At 50.0% G+C, this 14238-nt stretch overlaps 2 protein-coding genes across 7 annotated transcripts in view; one reads left to right on the top strand and one right to left on the bottom strand.

Moving 5' to 3' along the window:
• Window positions 1-14238, top strand: part of OGG1 (8-oxoguanine DNA glycosylase) — a 43653-nt gene that overhangs the window by 4339 nt on the left and 25076 nt on the right. For 2 of the 5 annotated variants that reach the window (XR_009260715.1, XR_009260716.1), the window contains exons 5-7: window positions 227-377; window positions 9542-9728; window positions 10178-10268. Coding sequence is in view for 3 of the 5 variants with exons in the window: in XM_058726096.1 (XP_058582079.1) it covers window positions 227-377; window positions 518-567; window positions 803-910 (309 nt within the window). In the remaining 2 variants the exon portion in view is untranslated. The other 3 variants (XM_058726097.1, XM_058726096.1, XM_058726099.1) reach the window with 3 other exon arrangements.
• CAMK1 (calcium/calmodulin dependent protein kinase I) lies at window positions 1086-12560 on the bottom strand. 2 transcript variants are annotated; one of them, XM_058726090.1, is made up of 12 exons: window positions 11980-12560; window positions 9808-9922; window positions 7911-8042; window positions 6101-6175; window positions 5876-6014; window positions 4907-5108; window positions 4735-4810; window positions 3951-4063; window positions 3323-3401; window positions 3140-3227; window positions 1465-1582; window positions 1086-1361 (listed from the first exon to the last, which is right to left on the bottom strand). In XM_058726090.1, exons 2-12 carry the CDS (start codon window positions 9888-9890, stop codon window positions 1279-1281), a joined length of 1188 nt encoding a protein of 395 aa, XP_058582073.1. In that variant the 5' UTR covers window positions 9891-9922; window positions 11980-12560; the 3' UTR covers window positions 1086-1278. The 2 variants fall into 2 exon arrangements, with proteins under 2 accessions (XP_058582073.1, XP_058582075.1); XM_058726092.1 differs by having other exon boundaries at window positions 4907-5033; window positions 11980-12554.

The raw sequence follows: 14238 nt of genomic DNA, 5'->3' as shown, positions 1-14238 counted from the left end.
GAGATCATGACCTGAGACAAGTAGGACTCTCAACCAACTGAGCCATCCAGGCACCCCTCATCATATCTATTTTTAAAATTATTAAAAGAGAGTGTGTATTGATTGAAAGTATAAAATAATAGTAACCTCAGAGTGGAGGAGGAAGCAGCCAACTTTGGGACTAGAAATAGGATGCTGGTTGGATCCTGCCATTCCTCCTCTGTGGCTCACTCTTTGTCTCTCAAAGGTAGCTGACTGCATCTGCTTGATGGCCCTAGACAAGCCCCAGGCCGTGCCCGTGGATATCCACATGTGGCAGATTGCCCAGCGTGACTACAGCTGGCACCCCACCATGTCCCAGGCCAAGGGTCCAAGCCCCCAGGCTAACAAGGAACTGGGTAAGGAGAGAGTGGGATGCTGGGGCTAGCAGCGGGATGAGGTGGTAGAAACTTTTCATACCTCTCTGTAAAATCCCACTCCTGTGGATAGGGAATAAGTAGGAAGGCCAATTAATTTCACCTTTTCACTTCTGGCATAGGAAACTTTTTCCGGAGCCTGTGGGGACCTTATGCTGGCTGGGCCCAAGCAGTAAGTGTTCTGAGGCTCCCTCTCCTCCTCCAGCCCAGACCCCATAAGACTCCTCCCCCAGTCCTGACCCAGTAGACCCTTCCACCACCACCATTTCAGGTGACCCTACTGGACTCTACCCACCCCAGTCCTGACTCTAGTGGATGTTCCTCGCCCTGGCCCTGCTGCCTGTATACCTCTCCACACTGCCACTGGCCCCATCAGTCCTGACCCCGTGTACCCTGACCCCATGCAGTGTCCTTCCCCACTGTCCCAGGTGCTGTTCAGTGCTGACCTGCGCCAACTCCACCGAGCTCAGGAGCCACCAGCAAAGCGCAAGAGATCTACAGGCCTTGAAGGCTAGGTGGGGGGCACTGGACAAAGGGATACCCCAAATACCTTTCCTCACCTCTCTTCCCCATCCAGTCTCATGTTGGGAAGAGGGCTTCTTGCAGCTACCTCAGGGGCCAGGTACCCTTACATTAAGTAGTTTGCACAACATTGTGGGGTGGAGGTTATCTGGTGAGACAGAGCTACTGTGTTTTTATCTCTTCCCTTTATTACAAGAAAGAACAATAAAATAGAAACATTTGTATGGAAAATGCAGTGGAGGAGTGATAGGGAAAGGGGTGGGAAGGCAGTGGGGCTGGGTAACTCCAATTCAGGGAGGGAAGGGGAGCAGGCTGCCCCAACCCCTCCCACACAAAGGATCTGGACCCTGGATCTGGGGCCCTAGAGCTGGGGGGACAGAGTAGGGGACATTTCTGAGCCCGGCTCCACACAGCCATCTCGACAGCAGCAGCCAGACGCCGGCCCTACATGGGGAGAGAGAACAAGATTGGTCGTAGGAGCAGACCCTCTACTCCAGCCTGTATGTCTCTTCCCACCCATGCCCTTCCACAGAGCAGTGGTCCTCACCCCCAGCTGCTGGTGTCAGCAGCTCCCCATGGCTCGCCGTTGGTCCCTGTCCCTCCTGGCTGGTGCCCAGCTGTAGCTTTCTCATATGCCGCACCACAGCCGTGGCATTGAAGGCTTGCTGTGGGGAGAAGGGGAAAAAGGGACTTTTGAGAGCTGGAGATCATGGGACAGGGTCTGGCAGTGAGATTCATGGGGTGGTTTTGTCATTTTCATTCAGGTGTTATTGGTTGATCCCCTAAAACTCCCTGAAACCTCTACAAGGCTTTATTAAATTACATTCAGCCACATTATATATTTACACAGATAGTGCATATATATGTGTAATGCGTATACATGAACAAGTATATACAACCCTTTATGTATAAATTCATATTCACATCATAGCAAGCACTTAAAATAGCAGTATGTGTCAGGCACTGTTCTAAGCACTTTATTTGGCAATTCATTTAATCTTCACAAAGGTCTTTGAGGTGGATACTATTAGCGTCACCATTGCCAGAGGAGAAAACTGAGGCACAGACAGGTTAAATAACTTACCCCAGTATGTGTATCATTCTCTATTCAACATATCTACGAAGGTGTCCCACACATCCTTCATATTCACCATGTCCAAAACCATAGTCATCCACCCCAAGACAGTTGTGTGCCCCTGGGATCCCCATCTCAGTAACAGTACCACCATTCACCTTTTCCCCAACCAAAATCTTGGGCCAGCCTTTGACATCTCCTCTCTCTGCCAACATCTCTTCTACCATCACTTCTTGTCAATTCTACCTCCTAAAGGACTCCTGAGCCATCCACTGTTCTCTGGTCCAAGCCCTCACAGTCTCCTGCCCACATCTCTGCCACAGCCTTCTAAGGGGTCTCCCAGCCTTGACTCCATACCTCTCTCTGCATCCTGAGAGCCCTTTCCAGAGGGCAGGTTACTGCTAAAATCCTGGGTCTCCTCAGTGTCCTCAGGACCAAGTTAGTTCTCCACTGTGGCACTCAAGGCCTCTACTTCCATCTCCAGTCTGGGCTCTTGCCCCACAGCCCCTCCATTCCATCCAGACTTACTACTTGCACTTCCCTGAATGGACACACTCACTCTCTTGCCCCTGGACTTCTGCATACTGGTCCTCTCTGCCTCAGACATTGTTCAGTTGTACCTGGCTAATTCCTACTCAGCTGTCAGGTATGACAGGTCTATCAGGCCATCAAATGCCCATATGTCCCTTCCAGGACCCCATAGGTTGGAGTAGATGTCTCTTTAAGAATTATAGTGTTCCAGGGTGGTGCAGTTGGTTAAGCATCCAGTTCTTGATTTCGGCTCAGGTCAAGATCTCATGGCTCATGGGATCTTGCCCCGAATCAGTCTCCACACTGAGCATGGAGGCTGCTTGGGATTCTCTCTCCTCCCTCTCTCTGCCCTTCTCCCACTCGCAGTCTAAATAAATAAATAAACAAACAAACAGTAAAGAAGAATTATACTGTTCTTGGCAGTCAGGGACTCACTGGGATAGAATGTCAGGGAGTGTTGAATGAATGAATGAATGAATGAATGAATGAAGTTCTTGTAAGTGTCCCTGAGCAGTTACTGTGACATGGTGCTAGGTGCTGTGTGAGCTGAGGCCTGGAGAGAGGTGGGGAGGACGTCTGGGGAGGCTGAGACCCAGGACTGGGGACATGGGCTCACCTTCCACTTGCTCTTGGCAAAGTTCTTCTTGATCTGTTCGCTCACCGACTGGTGAATATTCTTATCTAGAGCCGTATCTCCTGCAATCCTAGGATGGGGTGTGTGGAGGGTTGTCTATGAAGGCAAAGACAGGTTTGGGGGCCCCAGACCCCACCCCAGCCTGCAGCTTATTGGAGCTCTCACCACGGGTGCTGCAAGGCCTGCTCACAGGTGAACCTCTTTTCTGGATCCTTCTCCATCAAGTGCCGGATGAAGTCTTTGGCTGAATCCCCAAGAAAACAGCAAAGAGAAATAGCATGATGGTACCTGTGGATACCCCCAACACAAAACCCACCCCCTTGGGTCTGGCCTGGCATCCAAGCAAGACAAGAGGCCAGATCTGTATATGTACCGCCCGACCCCACCTGTACTCTTAGTCTCTAAGCTCCCCCCACCCACCCCAGCCTTCCAGTTCTCTCCTTTTTCCCTTAAGAAAAACTTGTTCTTAAAAAAGATTCTGCTCAGTATATTCACACTGATGTGTAAGTGACCAATAATGGCTTCACAGTTTTGCCTCCTGGTAAGAGGTACAAAAGAACATATGAAAACTTCTATGGTGGTATTTCAGGCATAATGAAGTCATTGGGTGTGGTATTTTCAAAAATACTAGTTTTGAAGACTGAATGAATGCCTACAAGTTTCTCAGCCTGGGGCCAGGCAGAGGGAAGCACCTGGGGTGCTTGGTGTCTGGTCTCGAAGACAGCTCTTTGTTTGGGGCTGGGGAGTCTGACCAGAGGTAGGGCCCAGGGGAAGATGGCAAAGGATCAAATACCAGAGTCAGAGATGTCGTCCCAGTAAGGAGAGTCAAATTCGTACTCGGCCTTCAAAATCTGTTCAAAGAGTTTGGCATCATTCTCGTCATAGAAGGGGGGATAACCGCAGAGCCTGGGCAGGGAGAAACTCCTCCTCATTTCCACTTTCAGTGTACCCATTGGCTCCAATATGGAGCTTTGAGGTAGTCTCAAGAGTCAGGCAACACCCACAGGAAGCAGTTCCCCCTTTTACAAAGGGGAAATCTGCCCCTCTGTGCCTTGTTCACTCCTGTCCAGCTACACTGGCCTGTTTCTTAATTTGCTACCATCTTTCCTTCCTCAGGGCCTTGCATTTGCTGTTCCCTCTGCCCCCACACCTCAAATGTCTTCCCCCACACCTCAAATGTCTGTCTCCCTCACTTCATCCAGGAGATAGCCTAAGAAATGCCTTTTTTCCTGACCTCCTTACCTAAAATGGCATCCATCCCCATCTCCCTAACCCTGCTTGATTTTTCTTCATAGTATTTTACTACCTGACATTTTATAGATTTACTTGTTTATTGTCTGTCTACTGTACTAGAATTTTTGCTCTCAGGGCAGGCACTTTGTTTTCTTCTCTTTTAAATCCCCAGTACTTAGCACAGTGCCAGAAACATAGTATGTGTTGAATGAAATAATATTAGTCATTAATAGGTAGGTATACACTTGGATGGCAGGAAGAAATAGCAGAGAGGAGAAAGAGGGCAAAGTAGGGGAGAGGAGAATGCTAGAGCCACATGCCCCAATGGCCAAGACCCTACTCACAGAATGTAGGCAATGACCCCAATGGACCAGCAATCCACTGCCTTGCTGTAGGGTTTCTGGGCCAGGACCTCAGGAGCTATGGAAGGAAGGAGACATGGTGGTGACAGATATCTGCCCTGCAGCTTCTGATTTCTCCCCTATCCATGCCCCCCCCCCCCAGGGTGCTCCATACCCACATATCCTGGGGTCCCGCAAGCTGTGGAGAGCACACTGCCAGGGTCCTCCATCTTGGAGAGGCCAAAGTCAGAAATCATGATCTTGGAGTCTTCATCCAGGCTGTAGTACAGCAGATTCTCTGGCTTGGAAGGTGGAGGGGAAGGAAGAGGTAGAGATGGCCAGAGGCTGGCAGAACCTTCTGCTTCTCCAAGCACCACCTCAAAGACATCACCCCAAAAGCCACTGTGGCTTCACAGCTGCCATCTTGGTTGGAGGCACAAGAAACTCAAGGAAGTTCTCAAGGAAGTTAAAAGTAAAAGACAAGGGCCAGAAAAGACAAGGGACTTGGGAATGTGAGTGGGAGTTTTCCATAAGCCAGATTTGTATTGTGAGGCCCTAAAGAATTTTCAAGCACCTACTTTGTGCCAGATCTTGTGCTAGTGCTTGATTTCATCCTTACCACATCCCTATCAGGCCAGTCTGCCTAATCCCACTTTACAGGTCAGAAAACTGATGCCTTGAGAGGCAAAGGGACTTGCCTGAGAACCTACAGTTAGGGAGTAGCAGGGACAGAATTCAAGTCCAGATCTGTCTCACCCCAGCGCTCTTCTAGACTGGAGGAGATGTACTACAAAATGTGAACCCCATCATAGTCTCTGAGGTGTAGGGTTTCACAGGGGCTTCTGGCTTCCTTTTTTATGTTTTGCTGTCCCATCCAAGTTTTCTACAAAGAGCAAAGTGGGACTTTTATTATCAAAAAAAGACCAAGGCACTATTCGGATAAAATAGCAGCACCATTCACCTGGGTGTCCATTTGAGCGTCCAAACCGGAATGGGAGGAGGCAGTTTAGGGTTTACAGGGTGCATTTTGCAGATGGGAAGCCGAGGCTCGGGGATGGGGTAAGAGTTGCCCCAGATCACACAGTGAGGGGTATGTGGAGGCCGCACTCGGCACCCCAGCTCACCACACACCCTTGCACCCCACCTTGAGATCTCGGTGTACGATGCCCAGGTCGTGCAGGTACTTGACGGCGTCCAGCACCTGGAAGATGAGGCGGCTGGCATCCCGCTCCGTGTAGAAGCCTTTCTCCACAATGCGGTCAAACAGTTCTCCACCGGACACCCTGCAGCCGAGGACAGGGCAGTCTGGCCAGAGAAGCTAGGGGGGGGGCGGCGGGGAGAGATGTGAGCAAGGGGTGAGGCCACTCACAGCTGCATGATGAGGTAGAGGTGGCCCCCACTCTCATAGATGTCATCCAGGGCTACAATGTTGGGGTGCTTGATCCTGAAAGGAGAAATGAGGTGGTTCAGAGCTGAGGATAGCTCAGCCACTTTCCTACACTCACCTTGAAGAACCACCACTGTAGACCTAGGCAGGACAAACCAGGGTTCTGGGTCCCAAAAGGAAAAGCTGATTCACCATGATTTATTATGATGTAATGGAAGGTAGGAGAGCACAGAGAGATAAACACTGGGCTCTGGCATCATCAGACACACCTCGGTCTAACCTGCCTCCACTATGTGCTATTTGGGGACAAATCTTTTTACCTCACAGCACTGATCAATATATGATTTTAACATGTTTCTGGGTGCCTGGGTGGTTCAGTCGGTTAAGCAAGTGATTCTTTGTTTTTATTTATTTTGAGAGAGAGAGAGTGTGTGGGGGAGGGGGCGGAAAGAGAGGGAGAGAGAGGAGAGAAAGAATTCCATGCAGGCTCTGTGCTGACAGCATAGACTCACACTTGTGAACCATGAGATCATGACCTGAGCTGAGATCAAGAGTCAGAAGCTTGGAGTGGCTCAGTTGGTCAAGCGTCCAACTTCGGCTCAGAGCCTGGAGCCTGCTTCAGGTTCTGTATCTCCCTCTCTCTCTGCCCCTCCCCTGCTCATACTCTGTCTCTCTCTGTCTCTCAAAAATAAATAAACGTTTAAAAAAAAAAAAGTCAGAAGCTTAACTGACTGAGCCACCTAGGCACCCCAAGCATCTGATTCTTGATCTCAGCTCAGGCCTTGGTCTCAGGGTTTTGAGTTCAAGCCCCACATCGGGCTCCACACTGGGCATGGAGCCTACCCTAAAAATAATAATAATTATTATTATTAATTAATTAAAAAATAAAATAAAAAGTGTCTGTGTTTATAAGTTTATCAGCCTCCCCCACCAGAATGCCAGCTCCAGGAGACCAGGGGCTTTATGTTACCATTGTTCCTCCCACACCGGGTGTAGAGTAAGTGCTCACTTATTCATTGAATATTAAGCCTGTTTCCTTATCTATAATATGAAGCCAGTGACAGTACTTCCCTCAAAGAGTTGGAGTGAGGATCACGTGAGAAAATGCAGGTAAGAATCTTGGCACAACGTCTGGCACACAGTGAATGCTCAATAAATGAACCGATGATGGTGACTGAGCTTGACAGGGGCCATGGCTCTGCCACAAAGTTGCTCTGTGACCTTGGGCAAATCCCTTACCCTCTCTGGACCTCAGGCCCCCTCCCACACCCAATAGTGGAAATGACCAGTTAATCCCTGACCAGGGTGGTTGGAAAACTCAGGCGAGAGGATAGAAGTGAAGGTTCTCCATAAGCTTTCCAGTGAGGGCAGCAGGTTACACACAAGTATAAGCAAATTATAGACAGTTGGCTATTGATTTAGTCAGGGGGCTGTGAGACAGGTATTTTTGAACTTCCTGAGTGGCTTTAATATGTACGGGGAATTGAGGTAGGTCTTCAGTAACACCAGTTGAGATGTGATGGTCCAAGCTACGTTCAAGGATTGACTTTTAGATCTGAATGAACAAGTTAAGCCACTATAAACAAGCAGTGGCATTAGCTGTTGCAGCAGACACCTGAAATAAAGGGACCTTTAAAGTGCTCCACAATCCTACCAAGTGGAGATTATTACCCCATTTTATAAATGAGCAATTTGAGGCTCACAGGTTAAATGATTTGCCCAAAGCAGAGGTAGGAAGAGAATAGGAGTCAAGGCAGGGTCAACCCACACAGAGACAGTGTGGCCCACGCACTTGTGCAGGACAGCGATCTCGTTCTCCATGCTGCCCTCCTTGCCCTCCAGAGCCTTCTTGGCGATGCATTTGATGGCCACCAGCTTGTGAGTTCTTTTATCTTCTGCCAGGATTACCTCTGAGAAGGCCCCCCTGCAAAGAAAGGGGATTCATGAGGTGAGGAACTGGAACCTTAGCTTCCCTTCAGCCCTTCTTTCATACCCCTATGGGTATCATGACCACCTGTGGACCATGAAGATGAGATGAGCCTCCCTACATCACTCTTCCAACCCCTGGTCCCTGAGGTGGTCACGTGACCCATGGCTGGCCAATCAGAATAGTCTATCCTTGGCTACAGTAATTGGGTCACATGATGCAAGCCAGGTTACTGGCACTTTGAGAATAAGGTGCTCTTTTTCCTTCCAAGCTGATAAGATGCAACCCTGGAGCTTTTGGTGGTTATCTTTGCCACCACTTGAGGAGGGCCTGCTTGAGAATGAAGGCAACACAAATGAAATCAGAGCTAAGAAATTTCCTGGTGACAAAGATAATTTCCTGATAACATCACGTGAGCCCCTGGATCCAGCCATGCCTGAAGTTTATGCCCTGGGCATTTTGATTCATGCAAAATTGATTCATTTCTTTTTCTGCTACAATTTCAGTCATGGTTTACTTAACACCTTTTATAAATTTGAAGAACCATCAGCATCACCTGGGGACTTTAGAAGTGCAGAATCTCAGGCCTTAACCTCAGACTTACTAAATCAGAATCTGCATTTTTAACAATATCCTCAGATGATCTGTATGCTCACTGATTGTTGAGAAGCAATATTTTACAAGTTAGTTAGAAAAGAACAAACTCATGTACTAAAGTTCACTGATTGATGAAGGAAGATTTCCTAGCATCTTCTTTCTAGGACTATTTGTGTTGCCTGGGATAAGAAATCTAAGTCAAAGAAAAGCATCTCTTATGGCAAAATCTCAATCATCAGAATAACTAGTGACTGTGATAGCCTCATTGCTGGTTTCTAGTCATGTCCCTCTCCAATTTACCCTCCATGTTTTGTTTGGCCAGAGTGACTATCCTGAATTGCAAACCCATCAAAATATCTTAAATGTCTTCCTATGGTCCATGAGATAAAGTCCAGCCCCCATAGCTTGGCTTTCAAGGTCTTACATGACCTGTTCTCTCTTCTCAGAGAGAAGCATCTTCCACTCTTCCCCTAGCCTCTGATTACAACTCTATCATTCTTCACCTCTTTCCACACATAACATGCTTCTCAGCCTTTGCTTAGGCTCTTCCTTCTGGCTGGAATGCCCTTCTCCCTCTCTGATAAGTGCACTTCTACTCATCCTTCAGTCCCTAGCTCTAGGCAGTAGCTATCACTCTGAGCTCTACAAAGTCCTCATTCCTGACTTTAACAGGAACACATCACATACCCTGTTGTCATTTTCCCTGGGTGTACTTCCATCACATATTTAGGATCAACTTGAGGGGAAAAGATCAGGTTTGAGTTATTTCTGGATTCCCACCACTGAGAACAGAGCCATGCCCAGCTTCATTTCCTAAACCTAGGCCAAAATCCCCAGCTCTTGGCCAAACATTGGAAAGACTGGCTCCTTCATTCTCCCCTACTTTGTTCTCTTCACAGGAACCCAGAGCTGCAGCCAAGAGCAGCCTCTGTTCCACCCACTGTCAGCCAGAAGTGAAAAGATGAGCCAGACTGGGCCATGGCAAGGCCGCTGCAGGGCCTGGACTATAGCAAACAGGAAGCAGTGATAAACTGACCGAGGAAGTACCACCCTGGATGCAGTCTCCCCAGCCAGCCAGGCCCAAGAGTAAGGACCTTACCAACCCCACACCCCGGCTCACAGACAGCCTCCCCCTCCACCCCCGCTTGCCTGCCCTGAGACTCACGTTCCCAGAACATCACGGAAGTCGTAAATGTCCCTAATGTCCTCCACCTGCTTCCAGCTGGGGCCGTCCACTGCCCCCGGCATGGCCCACTGCCCCCTGGCCACAGCCAGGGCTCCTGAGAAGGGAAATGAAGGGAAAAGACTCAGTAGGGCCCAGCCTTCTATGTTGGGACTTAGGAAATTGAGGCCCCATTCAGTCATTCAGCCTGCATGTATTCATTCCTTGATTCATTCATTTGACAAAGTTATTCAGCAAACTCACTCACTCACTAGTCTTTTGTTCACCCAACAAATCCTCATGCCTAAAGGAAAATCCTTCAAGGTGGCAGCAGAATTCTTTTTTCAACAAAGTCATTTGTTCATTTATTCAGCTCCAGGTTTCTCCTTCTCCAAATCAAAACACTCAGGAGGACGCTGACCTTCAGGAGAACAGCAGAGAAGACCCCAGAGCAGCTTGTACAAGTAAGTGCACAGCCCCGGAGGGTTCCCCCTGTCTCCAGAACCAGGAATGTCCCAGCCCCACCCTGGGAATTGCTGGGGTGTCTCCTCTCCTTCCTCTTTCTTCTTCCACCCAGTCTCTCGGAAATCAGGTTTCCGGCAGCCTGGGCTTCCAGCAATATCTCAGCCACGTTTTTAAATAGCTCCTTCTGCACTGTTACCACGGCAACAGCAGCCACAGCTGGAGCTCCCCAGGCCACCTATTATACCCCCTCTCCCTCCTGGCTCCCTGTTTGGGTCCCAGAAGCCTAAGAAATGGTCCTATCCAGTCTGTCCCCTCCTGGCTTCTTCTGACCCTGCTCCAGCCTGTACCTTTCTTCAGAGACCTCTGTCAGCAGGGAGTTCTCTCCCCATTTATCAGATGGAGAATAGGGAGACTGAGGTTGGAGACAGATATGGACTGGGTCCAAAGTTGCCCAAATGATGACTGGCTGGCGCCCAGTTAAGCTTGCTGAGTGCCAAGGACTTTGACAGGACCACTCTCAGCTTGTCCTTCCAATATGCAGCCAGACTGGAGCCCATTCAGACCCAGTGTGCTGTGTGACCTCAAGGAGGGCACTTCCTGTTTCCCCTGTGGGAGAATGAAAGGAAGGTGTCCTGACTAGAGTCCCTGGTGTGAGACCCCACTCCTTGGATAGGACCTTGTTTCCAGGGGGTCCTAGCCACCCATCCCAGGAGCAGAAACTTCTAGGAAAGGAGATATGATGGTAGGCTCTAGAAACACAGTTTTAAAGCCCACTTGGAGGCCTGGCAAATACAACCCTTCTAGTTCCACACATATCTCTGCACCTGGACACACCACACCAAGCTCCACCCACAATACCTGCCCCCAGATTCAGTACATTCCATCCCCAGATACCCCAACACCTGATCATACATGTGTACCCAGGCATCAGCACACATGTCCAAAGATACACTCCCCCAGACATCCTCACATCCCAACATCCCTCCCACAGATCCCTCTTACACCCCAAAAACACACATCTGCACACACTTAGACCACATCTCTCTCTCTCTCTCTCTCTCTCTCACACACACACACACCCCCACACACACATATTCCTCACCTATGTACCAGACATCCCAGATACACTCATACCCTTCATCCTGTTTCTATACACCTTAAAAGCTCCTATGTTCCAAACTGAACCCCAACTCCTTACATACCTAACTTCAAACATCCTCAATACACATATAGCCTCCACTCTTACCACCCTTGAGCCAGATGCTAGCATGCACCACACCTGGACACACATCTGCAACAAAAACACTGATTCCCAGATATCCCCACCCATAAGGATACCCTTACACTGTAGCTCCGTATCTGATGCACACGCTTGTGCTAAGACATTAGCACACCCCAACACGGCCCCACATATTTATAGCTCCAATGCCCAGTCCTTCCACATTCAGACCCATCTGAACGCAGACGCACCCACATGCACACCCTTCCCACCTTCCGACATTACCCACTCAGTTCCCCACCGGCCTCCGGGCACCTGCGGGGCCTGGGGGCAGAGGTAGGAGAGAAAGGCCCTGCCCTGCCCTGCCCATCCAGAGTCTAGCTCCCTTAGGCACCTATCCCATCCCTGGGGGAGAGGATCCAGCGTCTGGTGGGTCCAGCCGCCCCTCCTCGGAGCCCAGGAGCACAGGCGGGTTGGCCCCCGGGCTGTACCTGCGGCTGCCCCGCCGCGGGGCTGGCTGGAAGGCCCGAAGTGGCTGCAGCTGAGCTCTGGCTGCCGGCTGCTGTCTGCCGCCGCTCCGCGCCTGGCCCGCCCGCCCGCTCGCTCCCTTGCTGAGGCTCGGCTCGGGCTCTGCTGGCTCCCTCCGCCCGCCTGCGGCTCTGATGTCAGTGGAGGAGGAGCCTGCGGCGGAGGGACGAGGGACTGGGAGGCACCGCTGCGCTCCCGGGCTGGGGAAGGGGCGCGGCGGTTGGAGGGGAAGCCCCTAGTTCAGGTCAGCTCCTCTTCTGGACTTTTCCCTCCCTTTCTCTCCGTAGGGCCCCCATTTCACGGAGGGGACAACTGAGGTCCAGAGAGATGAAGGGTTCAAAATCAGCAGTTGGTCAGAGGCAAAATTAAATTCGAATCCAGGTCTGTGTGATGCCAGAGTCTGGCCAGTTCCACCCTGTCGCCTTGTGGAGTTTCAGACTAGTCCTGGAAGCTCCCTTGGGAATCTTGGGTTCTGTCTCCCCTTTCCTCTCAACGTCCCCTTTCCCCCAGTGCCCAGAAGGGAATCAGGCCCTCAAAAGGGCTCAGGAGACTGACGCGGGTTGGGGGGGGGGGGGGGGGGGTGATGGAGGGCGTAGAGAAAGGGGAAAGCAAGAGTAAACAGTGAACAGAATAGAGACAGTCGTAGGGTGGGGTCCCCAGTTGACAGGCAGAAAAACAGACCCGAAGTCCCTTCCTTCGGGAGGCTGAGCTGAAGTTCCAGTCCCCTGCACCTGCCCCTCAAAATAGGTGTGGTGCCCTGAGGGCCTGGGACTGGGAGGGGGAAGGGAGGAGAGGGAGTTAAATCAGGATCCCAGAGGAAGCAAGCCAGAGACCAAAGCGCCACGTGACTGGCTGGGTTCCTAGGGTTGATGGCTAGGCTCCAGGTTTGGAGTGGGGGGTGGAGCACAAACTGCTCCTGGGACGTCGGCAGGGGGCCAAGGGACCTGACCAAGGTCCTCTTGCGCAAGGCTTTCCTTGGGAAGAAATTTGGTGCAGGGTGAGCGAGGGAGCAACTCAAAGGAAGTGTGGGTGGGGCTGGACTGGGGCCAGTCAGAGGAGGCACATGCTTCGACCCCCACTCTTCCTCCATCACCTCCCACCGCCCCAAACTTGTGCATTTTCCAGCAGGACTTGGGGGGAGGACGATTCTGACCCCAACTCAATTTCAGCTGGCTTTTACTTCTCTTTTCCCTGGGACTAGATCAGGGGTGGTTGATGTATTATGCCCATTTTTGCCCATTTTACAGATGAGAGAGGATGATGGCTGAGGTTCCTAGAAAGGCTTTAAAGACTGATTTATCTGGGGGGTGCCTGGGTGTGTCAGTCCATTAAGTGTCTGACTCTTGATTTCTGCTCAGGTCATGATCTCAAGGTTCATGGGATCAATCAATCCCCAATCAGTTGGGATTCTTTCTCTCCCTCTCTCTCTATGCCCCTCTGCCCCTCTCTCTCTCTCTCTCTCTCTCTCTCTCTCTCTCTCTCTCTCTCTCTCAAAATAAATAAATATTAAAGAAAAAAAGGGACTGACTTATCTGAGTCACATTTCACCTCTCTGAGCCTCAATTTTTCCATCTGGAATATGGGAATATGTGACCAACTGAGAATTCTATGAGATAATAAATGTGAAATGCTTGGAATACCATAGGGGTTCAGATATGAGAGCTAGACTTAGTGTAAACTGAGGCTCAGAGAAGGGACCTGATTGTCCAGGGGCAGGGGACACAGGTCAGTTTCCCTGTCCTGAATCTCAGTATCTCAGACTTCCTAGTTCATGGGGAAACATATCTCCTACCCAGGGCTGAGGCCCTACTCTCCCCTAGACCACCAATACACCCATTGATCTAGAATTATTTCACTACAAATTCCTATTTATCTCATTGACAACATTTCTGAGGTGATAAGGTGGCCTCTGTCCTTTCGAGGACTTGTACACCTTTTATGCTCTATTTTACACGTTGCCTGCTTTTGAGCATGTCTGAGGGCACTTACACTTTCCTTTTTTAACAAATACATTCTCTGTCTTTTTAAAAAAAATTTCTACTAAGCAAATAATTACATAAGATATTAAAAACACACAAAGACCATCCTTGTCACTGATCAGATTCTTTCACTTGCTAAGTAGCAGAATCCTAACCTAAGCCAGCTTCACCAAAGAGGGACCTGTGGCTCACAATAGCTGACTGCAAGATTGAGAGAAAAACAACATGGATCAGGGTCTTGGA

Source organism: Neofelis nebulosa, chromosome 4 (genome assembly GCF_028018385.1).
Source record: "Neofelis nebulosa isolate mNeoNeb1 chromosome 4, mNeoNeb1.pri, whole genome shotgun sequence".
NCBI lineage: Eukaryota > Metazoa > Chordata > Mammalia > Carnivora > Felidae > Neofelis > Neofelis nebulosa.
The sequence above is the reverse complement of the archived record's forward strand: the minus strand, read 5'-3'. Positions and strand labels throughout refer to the sequence as shown.

Coding starts and splice junctions, on each gene's coding strand:
- CAMK1 (XM_058726090.1), bottom strand. CDS start 9,890: ATGCCGGGGGCAGTGGACGGCCCCAGCTGGAAGCAGGTGGAGGACATT. Junction 6,015..6,100: donor CTCTACCTCATCATGCAGCT/GTGAGTGGCCTC, acceptor CCTCGGCTGCAG/GGTGTCCGGTGGAGAACTGT. Junction 1,362..1,464: donor GCTGACACCAGCAGCTGGGG/GTGAGGACCACT, acceptor CTCCCCATGTAG/GGCCGGCGTCTGGCTGCTGC.